The sequence below is a fragment of the Antedon bifida genome, chromosome 3 (assembly GCF_963402885.1).
Source record: "Antedon bifida chromosome 3, ecAntBifi1.1, whole genome shotgun sequence".
Classification (NCBI taxonomy): Eukaryota; Metazoa; Echinodermata; class Crinoidea; order Comatulida; family Antedonidae; genus Antedon; species Antedon bifida.
In genome coordinates this window covers 26,161,906-26,188,707 of record NC_136228.1, presented here as the reverse complement: position 1 = coordinate 26,188,707, position 26,802 = coordinate 26,161,906, and the positions used below count along the sequence as shown (strand labels likewise).

Sequence of the window (26,802 nt, the reverse complement as noted above, 5' to 3'; positions counted from 1 at the left end):
TCTTAGAAAGCGTAAAAAAAAAAAAAGTTTTGATGTATAAATCATATTCTACTCACACTCCTTAGTACATTTGAGTCCATTCCGACTTACAATAACGCCATACAGGCAGGTTAAAAATGACAAAATGCGCAGATTAATGAATGCACGGTGAACTAATTCTGGTAGTCATTGAGTTGTAGATATGAAATCATGTACACATTTGGCGTACAAAATGACGTGGCGTCATCAAATGGCCACTAGCCAAAATTAGGATTTTTTATCCTTTTTTGTAGGTTATCATATTCAAGAGTGCATCTCGGTTAATCAAGCTCGCTTTTCGCTAAAATGTTAGTATATGCTTGCTCAAGTAATTTACTTTTTCATGAGTTGCTACTATTTTCATTTTAATTACGTCATGCGTAAAAACCTGGATAACGTAGGTCGTGTAATTTCACCTTCGCTGTATATTTAAATATCTTACAGCTCTTCAGAATTAAAGGTGACCTTGAAGATTATAACTTATTATGAAAGCTGATGAAATGTAGATATGAATTCATATAAAAATTAATCCTATCGGATGTTGTAACGTTATGATATGGCCAGTTGAAGTTAAAAAGTAGTTTTTAAATTTCTTTAGTCAAAGTTATACAAATTTCAAAGAGCGCGCATTGCGCTTCTACGTGCCAAATTCTCTTCCAATTCTTGTATTTATTTGCTCAATCCATTATCCTTCAAAATTGTCTTCTTCGAGTTTATTTTGATAATTTCATCATACCAAAAAATTAGAACATGTGTGTCCTGTAATTTCACCTATGCTACACTGTATATAGATATATAGTATATACTGTAGGCCTACACATTGTATGGCATATAATAGGGACAACTCAGCACTATATATGCGTATAATAGGGAGGATGGCATATATCAATATTTTCCGATCGTATGTTAACGTACGTGCATGTTTAAAAAAAATGAATTTCAGTAAAATGATAAAAATGTATATAATAATAATAATAAATATAATAATATAATTCGTCAAAGTGACGAATTAAATTCAAGTTCATATTCAACATTTGAATTAATACATTTAACAAACGCAAAGAACTTAACAGGGCTTATTTTACAACTCCCTGAAGAAAAATGACCAATTGTTGGTAATACAAGATAAAGAAAAGAAAGATTTTATACATAAGATGTATTATTATTATTATTATTTTCTCCAATACCAGGTTTTTATGAAATTGAATTAACTAGACGTAATTTTACCAAAGAACGGGATTTCTCGAGGTTAGTAGAAAATTCCTCCTTTGCAACCAACAATTCCAAAAACATTTTGCATTGACGAAAGAGGGCACTGTTTTCATAACAAAGTTCTGGCTACACCAGAGCCATATGGCTCTGGGCCGGCTACACGTGAGAGCTCTGAGAACAATAAAATAAATAAACCATTTGCAACACTAGCCTACTAGGCCTACTCCTACCTATAGGCCTAGAGTACGTAGTCCGTGGAGTGAACTCCACAAGTAGTCACAGAAAAATGGAAAGAATGTCAACACAAATAGACATTGAATCTACAAAGGTTTTGGAAGAAAATGGCGTAAAATTACGAGTCAGCCAAGATCACAATATTCCAGAAAAGTCTGATGTGTTTTTCAATCCAAAAATTAAAATCAATAGGTAGGCCTAGGCCCTAGCATATTATTATATAATATAGGCTAGGTAGGTTAACCCGCCGTGGTTATCCCTAACCTACCTTACATATGCTAGGCGATTAGTAGAGGTAGTACAGTATAGGCCTAGGTCCTTTTAGTAGTACTAGTAGGGCTTAGCTACCTAGTAAAATAGCCTCCTACTATCATAAACGAACAGTAGGCCGTAGGCCTAGATTCGCCTAGGAGCTAGGCCTAGACTATATAAATAAGGGTGTCAGATGAAATCGGTCGTGCTTGAAATCGGTCGTGCTTGAAATCGGTCGCGATAGAATCAACATCCGGTATTTTGTATGGAGCGCCGCTAGATACGCTTTTTATCATATTAGTTACGTTTGATATCGGTCGCGTTTTATTTTGGTCGCGCTTTATTTTGGTCGCGATAATTTGTATGGGACGCACTAGGCCTAGATACATTTTTAATGAAAACGCTCATTATGTTTTATTAGTTAATTTTGAATATAGAATTTCTAATAATTTACTATTGACATTTTTGTTTACCTCGATCGTTATTATTTTTTAAGTACAGTAAATATAAATATTTATCTCATTATTTATAAATAATTTATGTTTTCATTTTATCTTACAGATTTCAATGAATTGTAATGTGTTCGTTTAGAAAATTGTTTTTAAAAATGTTTTATTTAATATTGAATATTGAAAAGATTGGCATGCCACTGTTTAAAGTTTTGAAAATGTTGAAATAATTTAATTACGAAACCCGTTCTATACCTGCAAGTGGATACCAGCTCAATGAGGTATATGCAATAAATGAAGATGATGCATAATGATGATTTTTACGTTCGATATCCGCCACTCTGATGTGAGAATGTTTTTAGGATAATTAATAAAATATATAGTAATATGCCATTATAAAATCAATTTACCGGGCCTATACAGCCTATATGATGTACAATGATGGATGTGAGAATAATAATGGATGGATAATAAAGGTGGACATGATTCTCAAAGAGGTAATCTGCACTGATATTTAAACATTTAGATTTTCAAACAGCGAATGGATGTGAGACACTGAGTACATAATTATTTACATTAAATGATTATTATAAATGAAGAAGTAAAAGATATTCAAATTAAAAACTATAGTATCGCCGACGTATATACGTAAATTATATACATCGTTTCACAAAAACACTTGCAGGAGGCCTATAGATGTTTCAAATGTATGGTTATTAGTAATATACGTCATCTTTACCTGGCCATGGACAACAGTCGTACATGTTTTGTCCATGATTTGACAAAACTTTTTTTTAAAAAGGTGAATCCCTGTCAGCAAAGCAAAATAACGTACGGTTAGAGAGGAAACGGCTGCATGATCATAGAAGGCGCATCTCCGATATGGCTTATTTGGGGGTTTATTTCAGTAACTTGCCTTTTAACCATCCGCATATAATGATTATTTTTATTAAAAACTATTTTAAACATTAGAAATAAAAATATACATGTGATTTGCCTCAATAATAATCATTATATACTTAATATTATCCTACATAACGTGCGGACATAAATAAAATAAAAATAAGGTGATCGAATAGTAAGTTGTTAACGACATGGATATAATATATCTGCCACAGTATGCATGGTATAAAAATGGATATGCTGGCTTTGCGGGCTATACATTGTAACAATTATTGTTTTTAAATAATAATACGTAATTGTTTGCATTATACAAGACACAGACGTATATTCTAATATATTAATTACAGTACATACTATAAATAGAGGTAAATTATTATATGCCTAATATATTTAAACTTGTTTTGAAATGGCCATTTTGAAAAGACACAGTCGTCGTCCCGAGACCTGTGAAATAAAAAAAAATTAATGTTTGATAATAAATATTTATTAACCAAATAAAAAATATCCACATAAACAATCTAGTTCCTAAAAAATATCAATTAAATCTATATAAACGAAAAAATGTATATCCCGCTAGCATGCATCTCGCTCCTTACAAAATAGCGCGATTTCAAACGCGACCGATATCATCAAAAGCATAGCTCTAGCGGCGCGCCATACAAAATACCGGAAGTTGATTTTATCGCGACCGATTTCAGACGCGACCGATTTCATCGTAAACCTAAATAAGACATGCGAAATACGCCGTGGCTAAAGATACGATACTGTATCCTAACTTCCGTTTGCTAAAGGTACGGTAAAATTGCATTACGTCATAATCAGCCAATGGGAGCGTTGGTCCCGATCGTCCTAACATTATAGCCAAGTGTATCGTTTGTAAATACGTTCCATTATAGTTTATAATTGATACATACCAAACTGAAATGAAATACTGTGTGATTTTTCCATTAATTTTTGTATTAAATAATTCAGGGAGATGACCATATACAGTTTTTTCAGGTCAAAATATTCTAAATTTAAATTGGTCATATCAAATTAATATTAAAGTTATTCACTTTAAGTTGAAAATTCGAGGCAAAAACAAGTTTATGTAATTAACAGGTACATTAATTTGATTACATTTCGTCTGAAAATCGTCGCGAGCTAAAGTAAACAGAGATTTCAAACCATGAGTATGCATTATGCATGATGCTAATTAGGATTGTTTACAACTCGTCACGATTGAGAAGGTGTTTTCACACAGATCGCGAGGAAGTTTTATGATTATGCATACAGAGTAGCCAAACAAGCGTGTTGCATTATGAGATATGTTTTGATCGAAAACTTTGACTGGAAGTCAAAGTTATTTTTTTAACAAAAAAAGTCTGTATTTCAGTTAAATGATTTTTTTTTTCAACTAATTTTTGGTAAAAGTTAATAACTATTATGATACTTCAAAATGACCCACTTTTTTTAAAAATCTTTTTTTAAAATTTTGTTGGAATTAGTCAAAGGGACAATACATCTTTAAACATCTCACAGCCTGCATATACTTTTATAGTTAGGCCTCATAGCTAGGCCTCACATCTAGACTAGCTAGATTAGTCTAGGCTAAGCTAGTGACCACTGCGTGAGTAAAGTAGGTAAAACATGACAGCCTTTTTAGCTACGATCTACGTATTTGGTGTCAATTTCAGGTCAACTTGGAGTTTACAAATCATAAGTTTTACGTACGCCTTTTGGTCCCGTATCGTACGTAAAATGAAGGTTCTGCTGTATTTGTTTCAGTTTTTAGTCGTAAGTAATACAGTAATAATCATTATAATTAAAATGAAAACGTAATAACATCAAATAAGTCAGTGTTGCCATTTGTAATTAAATGTTTAAATTATATTGCAAGTCCCCTTAATATATATTATAGAGGGTGTCCCAAAGAAGAGATTCTACTTTCACCATGGATACATGGGCCTCAAATACATAGTTTACATTATTTTGTATCTTGACTCTCGGAATGAACACATTTAATTTATTTTATTATGGTCAAACAATTATAAATCCAATTCGTTTTCATGGAGCTGATCGTCTTTCATTTATTTTTATAATGGGCCCGATCTTCTAAGATTGACATCTAACTGTAGATGTGCAAAAAACTTTGTTACATGGCGTTAGAGTCGCGCAGTGTAATAAGTTAATCCCATTTAATAGAGCGCATCGCATTAATGCATTCCCCATTTTCTCCTAGATTTTAATAATGTTCTTGCTAAATCAATTTTCTTTACATGAGTTACACAAATTTTAATTTTTATTACGTCATCATATAAAAAAATTAGAATAACGTTAGTTACTTAATTTCATCTATACAGTATAATTTAATCTGTTCGGAATGAAAAGTGACCCACATGATTAAAACTTATTATGGAAACTGTTGAATTGTAGATATGATTTCATATACAATCTGATGATGTCATGATGTCATCATATGGCCAGTTGAATTAAAAAAGTTGGATATTCATCTATTTACTAAATGTTTGTCGCTCTTGCTTTTACATGCCCAAAATTCTTCAAATTTTTATGAATTTAATTATTTAGATAATTATCCTAACTATTATATCTTCATGTTCATTTTGATGATGTCATCATGTTAAAAATTGGAATAAAAGATGGGTCTCCTATGCTACACTGCATAAAAATACTGTATACTGTATGACACAAAATAGACACAATTCATCACTGTAAACATTTACTTCATGTCATAGGATGGCATAATCATTTTTCACGTTCATATTTTAACGTATGTTCATATTTTAACGTCAAAGTGACGAGTTCAAATTTAGTTAATTGTAAAATTTACTGTAAAATTTTCTTTTAGCCTACATCACTGTATGATTAAAAAAAGTTCACCGCCTAAAATCCATAAAAAAAAAAAGCACTACAGTCCATCCAGTTTTTCCCAACACATTAAATCATGTGTATTTAGTAAATCGATGATGATTACATCATCAGTCACATGATTACAGAATACACGATTATCAATTTAGGGATTTAAATAAATAAATATTTTGACTACAGTCGAAATAGTGAACACCCCATAATTAATGGACTCTTATCAATTTCTCACAGGAGAAAGTTTCTACACGGCACACACCACAAGGTCCTGGGTGATGGGTTTTTTGGGCTGTTTACTAGGGCTATGTTGTATAATTACTCTGCACTTTTAACAGACACATAGCTTACACAACTTATTACTGATTTACAGCAATGGGCAAATGATTCATCAAGCAAGTATAATCATAGATAAGTTGAATACAGATTCACCTAAGAAGTAAGCTATTCATTTTCAAACGCCCACCATTGATTAAGACCAGCATCATGCTTCTCATGATAGGAAATTTCCTGAATATATTGGGGCGCGGAGAAACGCCCACCATTGATTGAGACCAGCATCATGCTTCTGTCGATGGGAAATTTCCTTAATATATTTGGGCGCGGAGACAGCGGACCATGACTGAGGCGGCATGGACGGATTAGGGCAGGCTCCACACGGTCTTTTCTGCCTTAATATGTCATATGCCAACGTGGTGGTTAAGTTGTTTTCATGTTCAACAATATATCAAACCATTTTGGATTTGTTTGTTTGTGTGTGTTTATTTTTATTAATTTGCGTTTTTTTACTTCAATGGTTTTTGATATTTTGCAATTTTTTTTGTGGAAGCTTTGTTGTCTTTTTTGCTACTTTTGTAATTAAATTGTGGTCTAGTTTTTATTTTTTGCTTTAAGTAGTGATATAATTATTATTTACACATTTTGCGGATTCGAACTCGAATTTACTAAGCATTGATATCACTGAGCTAGCCGTGATTTACAAATTACATTATGTTCCAAGGATAGGTGTAATTAATTAAAACTTCAACAACGCGATCAGTCGATATGGTTGGCCTGCTGCTAAAACACTGTTTTAACTTGGCGGCACGGCATGGTATTTGTAGATCCGGCCATTGCAGTACACAACAGAGGAGACCATAAATTGTTCATGAAAAACTATGAGATATCTGATACATATGATACATTATGTTAATTGTGTTTACCATGCATTCTTTTTTTCTGGTCAATAAATATAGGCATATCAGGCCTGTAAATGAACCTATCATCCTAGGCGTTGGTGGTCTATTTTTGGCTATATCCTGATATTGATTGGGAGTGGGGGGATGTAAGTACATGACAAAAGTGTAAAGTATGATTTCATGAAAATGGCAACCAATTTAATAAGTGATTGGGAGGGTGTCTGTTTATTTCTTGAACTAATTTAACCAGCGTTTTGGGACACACTTATACTTTCAATTCTCCTTGATTTTTGAGTCCAGATCAATTGGTGTTCATTGTGGTATATCTATTTTTTTTTTTTTTTTTTGCAAAACTCGACTACTTACAACTAAGACCGTTTTTCTACAAATTGAGACCTAAGTAATGATAGTGGATATTTTTTTATTTTCTTAGGGAACTTGTTCTATGTGGGCTGTCTGTATTTCTAGATCAGCATAAGGAATATGCAAAACATCCTGCACAATGCTTAGATGCATTTGCATCATCAGGTGAGGATTAATACTACATTTTTATACTCTCATCAAGTGATTTAGGATTATATCATAAATGAAAATAGAACAAACAAATAGAATGAATTATTTAATCATGCCATAATAATATAATTATATCGTAATATTAATTATTGAAAATTTAAAAAATCCATAATATCAAAATTAAAAGGAAGCTTAACCAGAAAAAAATTATGAATTTAGAATAGATATTAGATAAAATAGAGTGGTGAGCATGTTTTTATTTTAAAATATTACCCCGTACAGCTACGATAACTGAAGTTTTCTAGCCCCACCCATCCAGCTAAATAAAGCTATTACAAAGGGATCACCTACAGCAATAAATAAACTATAAAAAATAAGATAAATTAATTTGTCAAAAGATTATATATATTATTATACGTCTACCACCACCAATTTAAAAAAAAAAGATCAAACAATCAAAATGATAAATCTCCATGGTTATGACTTTTTAAAAATTAAATATACTTTTAAACATAATATAAGTTAAGACAGTCTGAGTGGAACTCTCCTTTAAAATATCAGCTTTGAATTGATTTTGATGATTTTTTGTTGTACATAGGTGCTCTTGGGATACAATGGCAAAAACATTTAAAACACCAGAAAAGTATAATACTAAATGACATCAAACCAACTGCTGTTCAAAATATTTATTTTAACTGCCAACAAAATCATATTAAGTATTCCACTGCTGATCAAATGATGGAATGTAGAACACTAGGATCACTGATCGAGGGAAATAGAAAATCCAAAGAAAGTTGTGATACCCGCTCTGATGATGAAATGGGAGAATCACATTTGATAGATGGTGGAAAGCCAGACATGGAAGACAATAGTGTAGAGGTTATATGTCAGGATGCCGGTATACTTCTTTTGCAAAGAGCATTTGACTTCATGTAATGTAAAATAAAAACCATTTCGGTCAAGTGACAAATCTTTATAAGTACTACTGATTTGTTAATAAGCCTTAAACTTACCATATATTGCCCAAACAACAGATAATGAGATTGGGATCCATCAGCTAATCCAGATTCCTACACACAAATGTCATAGTAAAAATATATATGTACTAAATCGGAAAATGTGTATAATGTACTTTTATATGGTTCTTTTTATCTAGTCATTTGGATCCATTTGGTACATCAGTACATTATCTAGAGTCTGCATTTCGTAATACACCAAATAAGGGCATAGTGTCAATCACGTCAACAGACTTGGCTTCAGTGTACGGCAGATGCCCAAAAATGACTATGCGTCACTATTCAGCGAACGTTATAAGGAATGAGTATTATCGTGAACTGGCTGCGAGACTCATACTTGGAGCTGTAGCTAGGTAAGGAAATGAAAAAATTGAAAATATAATTGTTTCCCACCAAGATACATTATGGGTCTGAAGTATACCAACCTGAACACCCACAATTATACCAGAGGAATAAACTTTAATATTCATGAGGTATATCAATTGTAAAAGTGAAATATCGGTAGAATTTATGAAAGCATAGCCAGGACAATTGAAGAGCAATAGGAAAGTTGCAACTAGGGTAAAAAACTAGACTCCGGTACCCTGAGTAAAAATGGAAACGCGTCCAAAATCATGATCAAAATCACACTCTTCAGGTAAATTACAAAATAAGTTTTTCTCCAGGACTACAGTTAATGAATGACCAGGAAGTTATGTTGTTTATATTTTTAAAAGGTCTATTGTTTACTGATGCGCTGCATATTGTTAATTAAATATTTCTTTTTGTCATGCCTACATGTTGAAACTAAAGTACCTCATTTTTGCTGTTGAGGGAGCAGTAGCTCAGGACAGAGGAGCTATAATAGATAAAAAATAGGCATGATTTTAATAATGTTTTGTACATTTTTAACTAAATCGCGCGCAAATTGTCTAATTCAACGTGCTCGTATGATGTCATTTCAAGTCAACAAATACCATGGCTTCTATAATGTGTAATCCCTCAGTCACTGAAATAAAGTACTTGTTGGGTTATGATGACCGTCCAATGGCTGTCGATATTGCAAAGTTTTGTCCTGAACATCTGTTGCATCCTGTAAGAATAACAAATGCGCTGTTATTTATCATAAAATATTGGATAAATGTACGCATCTCTAGTAGTGGTACTGAACTATCCTTATTGTTTATAATTTCAATATGATCTTAAAGCAACAGTGAAGAGTTTTGTTATTCAATCAGAAAGGAGTATCATAAAACTTAAGTAAATTTTGACTCATAGTTTTTAAAATGAAAATAAACTGTACGGGACCCATCTTTTTTTGCCATTTTTAACATGATGATATAATCAAAATGAAACACGAACATAGCAATTTTGAAAGAAAATTATCCGAGCAATTGGACACGTAGAATATAGATGCCTTTTTAAATTCAACTGCCCATATGATGACGTCACAACATTCGATACACAAAATGTTTATATGTATTCGTATCTACAATTCAACAGCTTCAAGAAAACGTTTTAATAATGAGTTTCGCTTTTTATTCTGAGGAGCTATAACATATTGAAATTTACTGTAAAGATGAAAATAAGTGACCCACGTTATTCACACTTTTACACACATCAAAATTTGAATGGTTGTAACTCCTACAAAAGCAAACAAATATTAATATCTGGGAACAATTAAGTTACGAGAGCGAGATGCGCTCTATTAAATTCTATAAGCTATGTTGAAAAAGGCAAAAATCCTATATTTTATATTCGGGTGACCATACGATGACATCATAACATCCGAGAAGTAACAATTTGGCATGAATTCATATCTACAACTTATCTACTTGCATTATAAATTTTTAAAAATTGAGTGGTGTGAAAATGTAGACATCAGTGTAACTCATGCCTTAGATTAAATTTAAAATAAATGATTACCAACCTTTAAAAAGTTTGATTGATTTAAGTATGGTATGGTATATGTTCTGTAGTAAACTAGCTCTAACTCTTGTCGGCAAAGAATCTAAAATACGATTGAAGAGCCTGCAGAATAGTGGTCAATAAAACATTTCAATAAACTTATTTGAGAAAGAAACAAAAGTAGAGATAAATATCATCATGCTTACACCACACACATGCACACATAGTTTTCTTCATCTGCATGTATAGGTACAGTATCTTTCGGAAGGTCTGGTTACTGTATGCATAAAAATTAATTTACACTTTACATTAAGAAACTGTTTGTTTTTGCAGAGCTGCAGCTCGATGTAACAAAGGAATAGAAGTTTTAGTATCGGTGGCATATGAACATTTCATACTGGTTATGGTACGTGTGGTACGAGGTCCACAACATGCCGATTCTAGCATTGAGAAAGTTCAGAAAGTTATACATTGCTTACTATGTGGTGAACGATGCTTTGTTCCAGGAACTCATTGTGTAGAACGTAAGCATGCCTGAGTTTAGTGATTAACAATTTAAATAGATGAAAAGGATACTATCCCTATATGAAGCTAATTGTGTTTTAAAGATATATTGTCCTGAAATGTGTCATATTAGTTTTTTCATTTTTACCAAAAATTGGATTGGAAAAAAACATTTATTTACCTGAAAAAAAACTATAATTTTAACAGTTTATTTTGTCTTTTTATAAGTTAATTAATTATTTTTGTTTTCCGGAAGTGAATAATGTTATTAAAAATGCAAATTGGCCTATTAAATGACTGATTTTAATAATTTTCATTGTGATCATGTTTTTGGGGACAATACAGTACATCTTTAATGTAAATACACTTCAATGTAGATACATTTGGTACTAGTCATGAAGCAGAGTTCAAAAACTGAGGAGCTTTTTTTTATAATAAAATTAATTCTGTATTTGTATGAATGTTGTTTTTAAATGAAATGAACTATTACTGTACAGATTATGTATTATTTATTATTTTCTTGTAGGTGATTATTATACATTGTTGAAATGCAAATGCAAGCAAAATTCACCTGGCAAGACTGCTGTTTTTCTTGGTCCTGTCTGGTATGTTTTATCATTGCTAATACATTGTGAATATGCGTGTCTAGAAAACTGCTTTAGAAACATTTGCCGTTAGAACTTTATTATTACAGTTGGAAAAACAGATCTCAACATCTGGTTTAGCATGTGATTTGGTTTCTGAAACCGCAAATTACTCCAATTGTTTAATTAACGATATCCCAAAGAATTTATGCACATTATTGTGACGGCCAGTATTTAAGCAAAAGCATTTCTTAGGCCTTTGTTTTACGAAATAACAACCATCTATCAACTGCTGCAAGCCAAGCACACGTGTGAAATTGTATTGTTGTATTGATGTCACATACAACATGTGTCAATAGAGTCGGGCAGTGTCCACCCACGAGGTGAATAAAAGACTTTACTTTACAAATTATTTTTTACATGCAAATGTCAGTGAACACTTGTTTAGTGGAGAAAAATCTACTTATTAACAAATTATCGTAGGCCTAGGTGGCTAGGCTATACCACATTGGAAAGGTGTCTGACATTACCCATTGTTTATTACTAAACATAGGCAGGTGGTAGAGGCCTAGTAAATTTTGTATTGGATATCCCAGATGACGGATGTATGCTCGAGATTTTTTGTACAACATAATTTTAGCTTATATAGCGCCTTCTATATAATTTTAAATTATTATAGCACGCCCTCTATTATTTTCCCGAAATTTTGTTTTTTCAACTTGGGACCTGGATATGTTAGATAGAAATCTACTACAGACATTTAATTTAATAAACGTGTTAGAAGAACGTAACAATTGACAGGCGGAGAACCCATTCACAGTGGCGAAAGGATTTATTAAGCTGAGCGAATACTGTACTTGGTCTAAAACACTAGCTCTGTAATAGTTATTATCGCTAAATGTTTTTTGTGGGACTTGCTCTCTCTATTCTAGCCTGTACACTCTAATAATACAACGTGATACCATAGAACTCTAAACACATGTACAAAACCCAGATAACAAAACAATTTACATGAATTCTATAGACTTCCTTATTTATTGTTTGCCTATTACAATAGAGAGAAAATAAATGTTGTTACATACGACAATGAGCGGATTCAGATAATATAATTATGATTGTAGGCCTAAACAATACAAACAAAACAACTGATACCCACAAGGTAAATACAGGCACGCTGCAATTACACATTTTTTTACACACGCATGACAACCGCAGGTTTTGATACATGATATGTAGTCAGTACTGTAGTTGCATCATCTGTACATTGACAATTGCATATTCTGTAATCATGAGACTGATGTGGTTATCAACGACGTACTACTGTAGACAGACTAAATTTAATATTTGGAAAGAAGCTTGCTTTGTTTATTTAAATGAACATTGTTAACTGTGCTGCCACATGATTCACTGCAATTTGTGGGGTGGCCTCTTTTTTCATCCATCCAGTATATACTGTAATTGAATTTTCCCAAGCTATTTTAGCTCAAGTAATTTTGCTCAACAGTAACATTATATTTTGAAAATTGTTTTAGGTCACACAGTATATTCAAAGCTGAATTTGTACATGCTATGCTGCAAAGTTCTATACATTTAAAGTTAAGCTCAACAGTAATTGAACTTTTAAAAACATTACAAAGTGAAGCAGTTTGTAGCAGGACAGTCAATACTATGATACAACAGCCATACAAAATTGAAAAAACGACCTCTACAAAAATGGATGATGCCATTTCAACAATAGCAGACAAAAAAGAAAGTACAAAATGTGTAAAGAGACCCAGTGACGAGGCCACATCCATGGCGAAAAGAATTTGCAAAGATCAAGAAACGGTAATCTCAGCCCCCTGCTTCTACTACAACATTCATTTACACACAGCAAAAGGAAAAGATGCTTTAAAGTAAGAGTTTATTTAATTTTGTAAACATAATATGCTAACCATACCATATTCTTTTGTAAAGATTGTTTAAAAATATTATATTCACCTAGATACATAATTCAAGATTCACAAATACAAAATTCCTTTGGTTGTAGCGGACTAAAAAATAGCAATACAAAAAAAAGACCTACATTTCAACTTATCGATAAGTTATAGAAATGTTATGCAAAACAGGACAGCTAAAATTGTTTTGCATAAAAAGAGGAATAACTCCAGTACACAAGCCTTGCAAGTTGCAGACATTGAAATAAAAAAAAAATCAATTAAGAAACCAAATTTTGTAACAATGAATCTGTAACCATGTATACAATTTTTCATAACTCTTATTCTTTCAATTTAAAATACATTTTTTAGAATGAAGAAAGTTATTGAACTGCTGAAACAAAATGGCTACAGAGCAAGTAGGACTCATTTTGATCCTGTTGCAGTGCGGACAAATGCTGACATGCACTCATTTCTTGAGATTCTAACAAGCAATAGTCAACCTACAAGTAGGCCATAATACAAGCAATTTTTATTTGTTTCAGGGCTCACGAAGAACAAGCAATATCTCAAATACTTAATAGTCAAATTTCAATAGATGTCCTATGTTGTGCTTGGCATGAATGAATTCACCTTCATTAATAACACAAGTATAGTCTTGTATTCTCATATTTGAACATATTAATGTTTGTATTATAGTCAAGTCAAGCTCTGAAGGGTAGGGGAGATTAGGTGTTTATTTTTATGTCAAAAATGAAGTATAATCAGTATTATTTACATTTCTATTTTGATTATCCAATGTTAGCAAAATATTTTTGCAGGTTTAAGTCATTCATTTTATTGATCATTCAATTGATTTAGTCAGTTAGTCAACATTAATATGTTCAAATATGAGAATACAAGACTATACTTGTGTTATTAATGAAGGTGAATTCATTCATGCCAAGCACAACATAGGACATCTAAAAAAATGTTATATTTATTTTCCTGTAGCTATGAGTTTGTCCGATAATAGTCTTTGAATTACTGCACTGAATATGTTACCATGACATCCAGCATTTTAAAACGTTGAATGTATTTGAATTTTTCTCAAAGTAAATCATCTTCCAAGAGTTAAATTTCTGGCTTTTAGGACTTATACCAGACAGCATTGTTACAACAGCTAATGTAGAAAACTCCAGCTAATGTACAAACACCAACTTCTATGTAGTAAATAAAAATCAATACCAGCTAATGTAGAACGGTCAGCATGTAGTAACGAAATTGCCTCACAGCTAATGTATTTATAATATTTTATATTTTACAAACCTATGTCTAAATGCATCTGATCCACTAAGATCATTTACAAAATTATCAAAATCTGAGTGAAATGTTGACAAACTGCTGTTTACTGAATAGCTGTTGCTATTGCAGTCTCAAGCTCCACAATAAGTTTTAGTTTTCTGAATGGCCAAATCTGTTCATGAGTGTTATAAGTTCTGCGCTTCTGAAAAGGTGCCTTAATGTCATACCAACAAGAATGTGCTTCCACTGACCGTTGTAGTCCAGTAAAGATAAAGATTCCGGCAAGGTTTGTGTTTCAAAAATCAAGTTAAAAATATATACAAAAATATCTGCCAATTGGGTTGCGCATAATTTAAGAACTTTGGGTAGAATTTGGTCTGATCCAGCTGATTTGGATGCTTTCAGACCTTTAAAGTGGCTGGTAACTTCATCTGCATTTGTCTTAAGGTCAAAACCACTTTCATCTGGTAAGGCCAACCTACTTTTGATTAAGATCTGTTCATCAGAAAAATTATCATCAAATCAAAGCAAACTCTGATCAGAGCGTGGCTTCTCTAACAGTATTCTGAAACCATCTCCTGTCTTCTGTCATCCTACTTGCTTGCTCCATAGAGCCAAACACATCTGTTATAGTCTTTTTCCATTTACATATTGGTCTTCCTCTTCTCTTCCTTGGAATATAAGCCTCCAACACTCTCTTCTCCATTCCATCTTGCCGCTTAATGTGACCAAAATAGCACAATTATTGCTTTTAACATTTGTGCAGTGTTGAGTCCATGGGACTTGCAAGATCCTTCGGTAGCATTGTTTTCAAAGGCTGTGATGAATTTTTCATCCCTCTTGCGCAGTACCCAGGTCTCGCAGGTATATGTGGCCACTGGAAAGACACATGCTTTGAGAATGCGCAGCTTGGTCACTTTGTCTTGTCCACGCCACAGCTTTTTCATCCCAGTGAGAGCTTGCAATCCCATGGCCAATCTGCTTCTGTTTCCTTTGGTGTTATCTCCATCGCCTTGTATCCTGGCATCGATCATCAATCCCATGTTTTAATTGCGATGAACTTTTCACCCAAGATGACATTAAAGAAATTCCAACAATTATCAAAGAGTCCCTAAAAAGAGTTCCCATTTCATGTAAAACATGTCAAGAACAATTACTTTTAACCGAAACAGAAACACGCAAAAAAGCAGTGCATGACATTGAAAATGCCACAGAGAAAAGTGATGTAGTTCCTGCAGTGCTGAAAAATTTAGCGCATAAAGGAACGATATGGTAGACGGACAGCTCTCAGGACAGAAGGACGGGTATGTTATTGTAATACCTACATTTTTTAAAGAAACATTATACATCACATACAGTATCTATCCAGATGTTTACCTCATTTTTGTCCTGCATGCAAAGTGAGTTTGATAATGTATATTTTGCAAATACAGTACGGTACAAATATATTTTTGGACTTTTGATCATACATTTGAAGTTAAGATGGGTCAAGTATTTTTGTCTCATTTCTAGGTAAATATTATCGACAAGTTGCTTGAAGGAATAGAAATAACACTTCAACAGCAAGTATACAGTACCTGTTTCCTGAAAACTGCAAGAAGCTCCTTGAACTAAAACTACAGAAGGTCAGGGAAAAATTTACCTATCTGTATGTTATGTGGTTCAGATGTGGTCTCAAGCAAGTAATGGTTTTGTTGAGCTTCTCAACATGAATGATTATTGATGGAGTGCAGTTGATAATAAAGTAAACATTGTTTGGGATAGCGAGGATAATTTTAAAAAAAGTCAGAGAGGAAGCAAAATTTCTGAAAAAAGGTTATTATTGTAAGTCAGGATGTATAAGGAAACAATGTTCATGTTTGAAAGCAGGTAGAAATTGTGGTGTAAGTTGCAAATGTGTAGGCTGTCTAAATGTTCATGGTGCTAGTATCCAGGTAGATGAATGCTCTAAATAGGTAGCAAATGTAGTAATTCAAAATGAGGATGAAAACAGATGTCGATTATGACATAGATGATGAATCTCATATAGAAATAGAGGACCTGAAAGAATAAACGTTTTGAGCAATCAAACATTAAAAACCAGTAATTACACAGTTAAACAAATCATAGAAATCATGAAATTCCAAAATGCAGTTCACATATTCTCTTAACCAAATCCTTATTAATCGTGAAATTTAAGCACATTAAATCATTCTTGTTTTAACTTTTAAACCACTGTTATTTATCATTATCATTGTAATATAACCTTTAAATCATGATGCATTTATATAAACCATTATTTTAATACATGTGATCAAGCAGATTCATATTCATATTACAGTATTACTTACTACTGTGACCGGATACTAAGAACATTCATTAAAACAGTTCAGCACAGTAAACACTGCCAACATTCAGTATTTATCATCATAATTCAGTATACTCTGAAACAAAATGGTAAATAGGCTAATTCTAATAACATGTCATGTACCAATTATTACATTAACAATACAGTCTGTATCTTAACTCTAAGCTAATTACTTACAGTACACCAGTTCAACATAAACAACTGATAACATCCTTTTATAGCTATAGCTCATAAATATTCATGAATCCTGGAAACAGGTGAGATCTCTTAGCAAATGGTCTATTTTACCAAAATCTAAGTTCTTAATATTAATTAAATAGCATAGTTAGCATCAATAAAGATATTACAGTACTTCATTCTCCTATTTATACCAATAATAGACATGACATAATAACATTTCTGACCACTTATATATAGTCTTTGGTAATTAGACACGATATTTGGTAGAAGAACCGGGTGACCTGTATCATAGCAAACAACATCATTTTGGACTCTTCCTCCAACACGTATAATCGAATCTTTCACATGGTGCTATTAGTGTATGATATTTGCCTTTATTTCGTTCTTCATGCAATGGTTTCTGCGCTTCAAGTATCCAGGTTTCAGCAACGGATAATTCGTCAGTTGACAGTGAACCATCTTCTACTCGACATTTGGCTTTCGCATTAACTATGAATCTGAACACATACGCTGTGACTCTAAATCAGTTTACGCCAACTGGAGAATCTGTTGTAGTCTATAGCAGTTTCAGCTTCTTGCATGAGTAGTACAGCTGTTGATTTGTTGTTCTTTTTCTCAGCACTAATTTCATTAAGATCTGCTTTTGGGATTAATTGAGGCCACCTGGTAACGGATCAATCATGTGTTTAAAATCATCCTTAAATGTGTGGTACTCACGGACATCCCCACTAAATATTGGTAACTTCGGCTTCTCCATTCTCGGTTTCAACCTCATCTGAACAGGTGGCTGACTTGGTGAATCCAGTATGTTTTCGTTGAGATCATTCTCCGGATTTGATATTGTTGAAGGCAAGTTGACTGAAGTAGGCAGTGATTGGTTTGACGGTCTGGGTACTTGTACTGGTAACGGAAGTTGAGGTGGAGTTTTCTTCAGTGCCTTAATTGCTAAAAACTCATCCATACATGTCGCCTGAATATATTCCTCCTCCTTGTATGCTTCCTCATCTTCAATCATTTCGCAATACTCATCGTGTCTGTCTTGTAGTCCGTTGAATGCCAATTCCAGTTTTCCAAATTCTGTTTGGATTTCCTCAACGGATTCATCATGATCAATCAGGTTGTCCAGGTTCTTCTTCTGCCTGGTGAATCTGGACTTACTTGTTCATCTTCTCAGTTTCTTTTCATCCGTCTTGGCCTCAGCGAGAAGTAAATTGAATTGTGAAAGGCCAGGGGATTCGAAGACAAATGGATGAAACAGTAACCGATCGTAAAGTATGAAGATTTATTAAAAATCAGCATTATCAGCAAATCATAGAAATCATGAAATTCCAAAATGCAGTTCACATATTCTCTTAAATCCTTATTAATCGTAAAATTTAAGCACATTAAATCATTCTTGTTTTGACTATTAAACCACTGTTATTTATCATTATCATTGTAATTAACCTTTAAATCATGATGCATTTATATAAACCATTATTTTAATACATGTGATCAAGCAGATTCATATTCATATTACTTACCACTGTGACCGGATACTGAGAACATTCATTAAAACAGTTTATCATTATAATTCAGTATACTCTGAAACCAAATGGTAAATAATTCTAATAACATGTCATGTACCAATTATTACATTAACAATACAGTCTGTATCTTAACTCTAAGCTAATTACTTACAGTACACCAGTTCAACATAAACAACTGATAACATCCTTTTATAGCTATAGCTCATAAATATTCATGAATCCTGGAAACAAAGAGCTAGGTGAGGTCTTAGCAAATGGTCTATTTCACAAAAATATTAATTAAATAGCATAGTTAGCATCAATAAAGATATTACATTACTTCATTCTCCTATTTATACCAATAATAGACTTGACATAATAACATTTCTGATCACTTATATGTAGTACACATTCATGGGGTCATGGGGTCCACCTTGGTTGTACACCATAGGATGCATAGTAAAAGCATTCGAGACGCTACTAGAATATCATTAATATCTTAAAACTATAACATGCCATACAAAATGAATATTACTAAACAATTCTATAAACTTACCCTAAACATCAGAAATACATTGAAACATCTATTATGGTTCGAAAACCGAGTAATTTAGCTAACTTTTAGCACAGTAAAACTTGCGTGGCATTCATACACATGTTGCGTTTGAACTACGACCTTGTATTATACATCGCCCTCTATGTCTAATTATAATATTTAAGTTTCGGTCGAAACACCGACCCTACAATCTATGGCATCACGTAACCTCTTCATGAACACTGAATGAATTTTAACATCAGAAAGACCTGATTTTATTCCTTCAACTTTGACTTCATTAAAAACCTGCTCTACTGTACATCCATAAAATGCACTATGATGTTTCTTGTGATACACACAAGCAACCAGACTTAAGAAAGCTAAATAAACTTTCATCCCTGTCACATGTTGCTATCTGGTTAAGTTTACCTGTAAGAGAGCTACCTGTAATAAATTTACAATTTTCAAAAAAGGCGTTCATGAATGTCTTTTTGGAATGAGACCTGAAAAAGGAAACAAGGTCACACAAACAGCATCTGTAAAAAATTAGGGATTTCGTCTTTGTAGGTATGTTAAAAATGAATTAACATTCATAAACAAATTGTCACCTCTTTTAGCCTGTAGTTGGATGTTGACGTTCTTCCCATGCATATGTTTCATAACAGGCAACCCAATGTGAATAATGTCTCTGTCGGGACTAAAAATCCTGCTTTGCTTTAGAAAGGAAAAATGAAGATGTGAACTTCAGCAGCTCCATAATACTGCATATTGAACCCCAGTCTAGTTTTATTTTTCTAAGCCAATCCTTGCTAACAATGTAGGTCGATGCACATATGCTGCTACAATAATGTGAAGGTTATGTATGACACCGTTATAATCCACCTTACATTTAATGTCACCCAGTAGACTTAATTTTTCACCAGAACAGGTTTTCAATGTGGTGCACGTTTTCTCAATTGGAATGGAATTAAAGAATTTGTCATACGTATCTTTTCCCATGATCGAACAGTCTGCTGCAGTATCAATTGATATTGGAATAATTACATTATTGACATTCATATCGAGTTTGAATTCACGATTTTTCGTGCTACCCTGGCGGTTTGTACAAATGACACTAAATAATCCATCATCTGTACTACTATACTCTTCATCTACAACATTATTGACTCTCTTAAATTTACCCGTTTGTTTACGAGTGTTAGTAGTTGATTTGTGACTACTTCTACAAACTTTAGAAAAATGCCCTACCTTTGAGCAGTTGTGACATTCTTTACCCTTGGCTGGGCAACCTTGTTGATGTGGCCAATTGCCACCACAATTTCTACACTTACTATTAGTATTATTGAACCTACTACTACTACTAGGCTTATTATTATACTGTGGCTTGTGCCACCTGTGTAGCTAATTGTTTACACTTCCGCGTTCAGCATCATCGTAACTCAGCGGTAGGTTATGTTGTTCCTCGATGCTGGTTGCTTGTAGCTCGCTTTGTTCGAGCGACCTCGCCTCAGTAAGTACCTCATTTAATGTCCAAGTTGGGTTTTTGAATATATTTCGTCTGAGCTTCTTGTTATTAGTTTTTTGTAGGATTTGCGCTCTGATTTCGTTATCTTTGTTATGAAAATCACAGTTACTCGCCGATTCTTTTAATCGGGTCACAATTTGGTCAATGGTCTCATCTTTGTTTTGGGACATCTCCCTAAACATATAAGTAGCTAAAGTCTATCTTGTAGTGGTCGGAAATGTTCAAACGAATCCGCGTCATCACCAATAGTATCATAACTATCGTACACTTTGGATCCGGCCATTAACAGTAATTGTGCCTTCTTTTGATCATTATTCCTTATGTTTTTAGCAATAAAATAAATGTCTAACCTTCTCAGCCATTTCTCCCATCGTGTTGCTGTAGTGTTCCGATCCAAATCTGGATTGAACCTTGTGATTAGTTGAGAAAATGGATCTACTGCTGCATTAGCCATGATATGCACTTTGATATCTGCTTTATGAACTTAACTTTACTAACATCCAATCCTCGTCGCCAGATGTAATATTTTAAGTGTTATATTTGAGTAGATTGTACAGCCAAAATAAATGTGACACTGGACACAAACATGGCGGTTCCTCGTGTGTTTATTTCTTTTCTAGGTAGCCTAGGTATCCAGACATTAATCATATGATCCAGACGTTTTTGTATGATACAGAATAATTGAAGAATTAAACGAGCCTTACCTGTAAGGTGAAGTTTGATGATAATTCTACCAGATCAGCAGTGGCACTTCTGGGTTAACATGAGAGGCACAACCAGTGGCCGCAAATCAGACTTTAAATCCTTGTGTGCACGGCGTCGCGACAGCAATCAAACAAACCAATTGGGAGAGGAAAAATACGGGTAGGGCATGTTAACCCTGAAGTGCTACTGCTGATCTGGTAGAATTATCATCAAACTTCACCTTACAGGTAAGGCTCGTTTAATTCTTCAATTCTACCATATCAGCAGTTACGCAACTTCCGGGTCAACATGAGACTTCAAAGCCAGGCGTGAACACAAGGACACAAGAAACCCACACACATACAACAAATCAAAAGTACAGTGCGACTTTATTCCAGGTAATTTAATCCAACACTGCCATGTCAAACCTTCCTTCAGACCCGACTGGGTTGTTATAAAACTTCCTAAACATCGAGTCTGACGCCCAGCCAACATGCTTAAGTATAACATCAACGGGGATCGTCTTGCTCACCTTGCTAACACTAGCTGCTCGCATGCTATGCGCAGAAAAAACAGAAGTATCTACGCCTGCTAAACCAAGCAATGACTTGATCCATCTGCCCACGGTACTAGTACCGATAGGCCTAAACGGCTTAATATATGAAAGCAATAGTTGCGAACTATCGGAACTTCTAAAACCATCCGTTCGCTTTATATAACTCTCGAGAACGGAGTACACACACAATTCTTCTTTGTGGTACTTACGAAAAGTAACAGAAGAAAATACACAACCAGGCCTGTCCTGCTTATTGTGATCAGTTAAGTTAAACATGAAATATTCGTTTGTCTTATACATCAACATTACCAACTTAAACGAAAGCTCTTTAAGAGTAAGGTTCTCTGGTGGATGCAACCTGGCCAGATATATCAAGACAACGTCAACATCCTACATTACTGAATATCTAGGGGAGGGCCGACGACAATTAAAGACACCCTTCATGTAACCGATACGCCACGGTATCACTGAAATCCGTCACTAAACACGATAACGTCGATTTGGCTGTGTTCAATGTAGTGTATGACCGCCCTTCCCTAAACAGACTATGTAAAAACGCCAACACTCCGTTTACACGCGGTCGCAAATTATCAATTTTCCTTCGTAAACAAAACAAATGCCACTTCCGGATGTAGACACCGTACTGCTTCTTTGTACCCGGTCTCCAGGCACACATGATGACGTCGGCAATCCCCTCCGGTACGCTGCACTCAGTGATGTTATTCCGGACAGCTTGCATACCAACAGTCTGAGCTTTGGGCTCAGCGGATGCCGACTTTGTTGTAGTAATGGATGAAGCGACACGCATCCACCGTGGCAGTCTGACCAGCAAGCCCAGAAGTCTGGTGAACCAAGGCTGAGTGTCCCATAACGGGATCACCATAACTCCTGTTGCACATTCCAGAGTGATTTTCTGTAGACACATAGCAACAAGACAAAAGGGGGGAAAGGCATAAACATTAGAGAAACCCGACCAATCACAAGAAAACGCATCAATAAACCTAGCTTGAGGGTCAGGCTTCCAGGCCGCATAAGTAGCTACCTGATAGTTAATCCTACTTGCAAAAAGATCAACATCTGGTTGGCCGAACATCCCAACAACCGATTAAAAAATACGCGGATTCAGCTGCCATTCCAACGCGATATTAAACTGCCTAGACAACCGATCCGCCTCCACATTATCCAAACCAGGCGTATGAGCAGCCGAGAGCCAAATGTCATGATCGATCGCCCAACACCAAATGCTCTTAGCGACCGAATCGCAAGACGACGACTGGAGGCCACCCATATTATTAATATACGAGACCGTGGTCATATTGTCGGACATGATCCTAATATGTAATAATAATAATAATATAACAATTTATATAGCGCACATATCCACTAAAAGTGCTCAAGGCGCTAATCACAACACTGTTTCATTAATACCATATGCCTCAGCAAAAAGGTATGATTTTAATGATTTTTTAAAAGAATTAATTGTATGGCAATGCCTAATCCATTCAGGAATGTCATTCCACAGACGCGGAGCATTAATAGAAAAAGCACGATCTCCAAACGAGTGGTGAGATTTCGGTTGAAATAAAAGCAACTTATTATTGGATCGTAAATTACATTTAGGAGAGTACAAGCCCAGCATATCAGCCACATACTCTGGAGCATTTCCATTAATAACTTTGAAAACAATTAACAATATTTTAAAAACAATTCTATGTTTAATAGGCAGCCAATGTAACTCTTTTAAGGTGCCTGTAATATGCGAACATTTCGGCAAGTTTTTTTTTTTTTTCTCTTTTGTGGTTAACCACCACCTTTATTCATTTAATATTTCATACATATTTCGTTCACATTTCATTTTCATACATTAAATTTCCGTTTTCTACTTTTTTCGTTATTTTCTGATTTTTACTCTTTTAACCTTTATACATATAGTGTTTTGATTATATGCATACAAAAACCATAAAAATCTACACTTCATTTTGTACATGATATAATACTGTACATTTTAAAATACAAATATGGATGTCACTTATACGTTACAACATGCCTAGTGTATTCATTTCTTTTAAAATATATTTAAACTGAATCCAAGGATTCTGGCATACAGGTTTTTTAAGTTCAGTTTTAATTTTAATTATGTATATGACGTACACAGCTATTGAATACAATTGATTTTTTACTTGACATTTACTTCCTAACAGGAGTTCTTTGAACGAGCTACTGCTGTTATCTAGTTTTTTAAATATGTTGTCAATTTTTTTCCACAGTATTTGATTACGTCTACAATAATAAAACATATGTTTTTCGTCTTCAATGACTCCACAATTGTTACATATGTTATTATTTTTCAGTTTCCAGTTATACAGTTTTAGATTTGTAGGTACAATTCTATTTAGTAATTTGTAATTCAATTGGGCAAATTTCTTAATTTTTTCGTTTTTCACCTTTCTTTTCCAGACATCACACCACTTGATATCTTCATTAAATATGTTGTTCCATTTAAGTATGCTTTTCGGGGGAATAAAAACATTATTTACAAAGTTAGAATATACATCTTTTGTTGTCATCTTAATTATATTGTTGATATTGTATTCCAGATTCACATTCATATATTGGTTCATATTTGGCATATTATGTTTAATTATATTTAACCACTCTTTTGGAATAGCTCTAGTTAAGGAAACATATTCAGCTATCCAGTTTTTCTTAATACGTAGTTGTTTAATTATTTCTATAGGTTTCATTAGACGATTGAAAATAATTATATCTCCAATTTGATTAAAACCTGCATCTATCCAGTTCTTAAAGAATAGTGGTTTGTTTCTATATTTAATATAATTATTACCCCATAAGTTTTGCTTTATCACTTCTTCATACTTGTTAATTGTATCTTCATTATTCATATTATTAAATTCAACACAACACTTTAGAACATTATAATAAAAAGATGGTATATTATCTAAGCCCATGTTATTTTTAAAATTGATATTTGACATACTTAAAATTAGTTGTTCGGTTCCAAATTTGTTAAAATAGTATAGTGGTAAGATTTTCCATGTTACGTGTTTTCTACACAGTAATTTTCTTGCCCATATCATTTTCAGCGAGTTTATGTGTAATGCGAAATCAGGCATACCTATGCCCCCTTTAATCATTTTACCGATTAAAGTTTTTCTTTTTATTTTTTCTGTTTTTCCATTCCATAAAAAGTTATATATCAATTTATTTATTTTAAAAATAACATTATCTGGTACATCAATTATACATGCATTATATGTTAGTTTAGACAAAGCTAAACTTTTTAAAATGGTAACTTTGCCAAAAAAGGTTAGGTTTCTTCCTTTCCATCTATTGAGTAGCATTTCTAAGTTTGCCACCTTACTATCCCAATTCAATTCACTGCATTTGTTCTCATTATATCCCACATAAATACCCAAAATCTTAATTGGTTCATTAACCCAATTTAGACTGCATGGTTTTTCAATTTTGTTTATATTTTTGCCAATCCATATAGCGTTGGTTTTTTTTTAATTTAAATTCATACCAGACACTTTACCAAACTTATTAACAATATTTAAACCAATCTCTATACTTTTTTCATTTCCCACAAAGAGTACAGTGTCATCCGCCAGATGCGCAATGCGAACTTCCTCACCATTATCATTGTTAGGTAAAGATATTCCTTTATAGCATTTATCTTTTCTTATATTACACGCCATAATTTCTACTACTAAAATAAAGAGTAACGCCGACAATGGGCAACCCTGTCTTATTCCGCATTCCATTTCAAAACTTTCTGATATCCAACCATTATTAACAATAACACATTCAGTTTTACTATAAATTGTATTTACCCATTTTAAAAAGGAGTCTCCAAAATTAAATTTTTTTAGTACCTTAAACATAAAATCTCTATTTACAGAATCAAAGGCTTTTCTAAAATCAAGGGATAAAATAGCTCCTTCGATTTGTTCTTCTGTTGTATAATATAGAATATCATTAATTAGACGGACGTTTTCTCCAGCGAATCGTCCTTTAATGTACCCCTTTTGGTCATTGTCAACTACATTTTCAATTACTTTATGAAGTCTCATACATAGAATTTGAGTTAAAATTTTGTAGTCTGTATTTAATAAAGTGATAGGACGCCAGTTTTCAAGCAATTTTTTATCACCTTTTTTGTATAATAGGCTTATAATACCACGTTTCTGTGTAGAACTCATTTCATTGTTAAAATAACATGCATTTAGAGCGTCACAAACAATGTGTTTAATGTCATCCCAGAAATGTAAATAAAACTCAACGGTCAAGCCATCACATCCGGGAGTTTTATTTAATTTCATTTTTTTAATTGCATTGGTACATTCATTTAGTGTGACAATACCTTCACATGTCCCCTTTTCTTCTTCAGTTAAACTCGTTACATTTGATTTATCTAGGTAAGTGTTTATTTGTTTACGGGATATACCCTTATTTGCATATAGATGCCTATAAAATCTAACTTCTTCACAAAGGATTTCCTTTGTCTTTGTTAGTACTCTACCCTTCTCGTTTTGTAAACATTTGATTTGGTTTTTTTTTCCCTTATTTTTTTCCAGACTAAGAAAATATTTAGTGCTACGTTCGCCCTCTTCAATCCATTTTACTCTAGAACG

The 26,802-nt window shown here is 33.4% G+C and overlaps 2 protein-coding genes across 2 annotated transcripts in view; one reads left to right on the top strand and one right to left on the bottom strand.

Annotated features, from left to right (window-relative positions):
* Positions 1-26,802, bottom strand: part of LOC144836923 (uncharacterized) — a 287,299-nt gene that overhangs the window by 11,764 nt on the left and 248,733 nt on the right. The gene's annotated exons all lie outside the window — the stretch shown is intronic.
* LOC144836885 (tRNA (guanine(27)-N(2))-dimethyltransferase-like) lies at positions 1,426-14,646 on the top strand. The gene is made up of 8 exons (XM_078691801.1): positions 1,426-1,656; positions 7,542-7,636; positions 8,220-8,553; positions 8,778-8,990; positions 10,858-11,048; positions 11,555-11,633; positions 13,145-13,507; positions 13,901-14,646. The coding sequence occupies exons 1-8, from the start codon at positions 1,517-1,519 to the stop codon at positions 14,046-14,048; spliced, it is 1,563 nt and encodes a 520-aa protein (XP_078547927.1). The 5' UTR covers positions 1,426-1,516; the 3' UTR covers positions 14,049-14,646.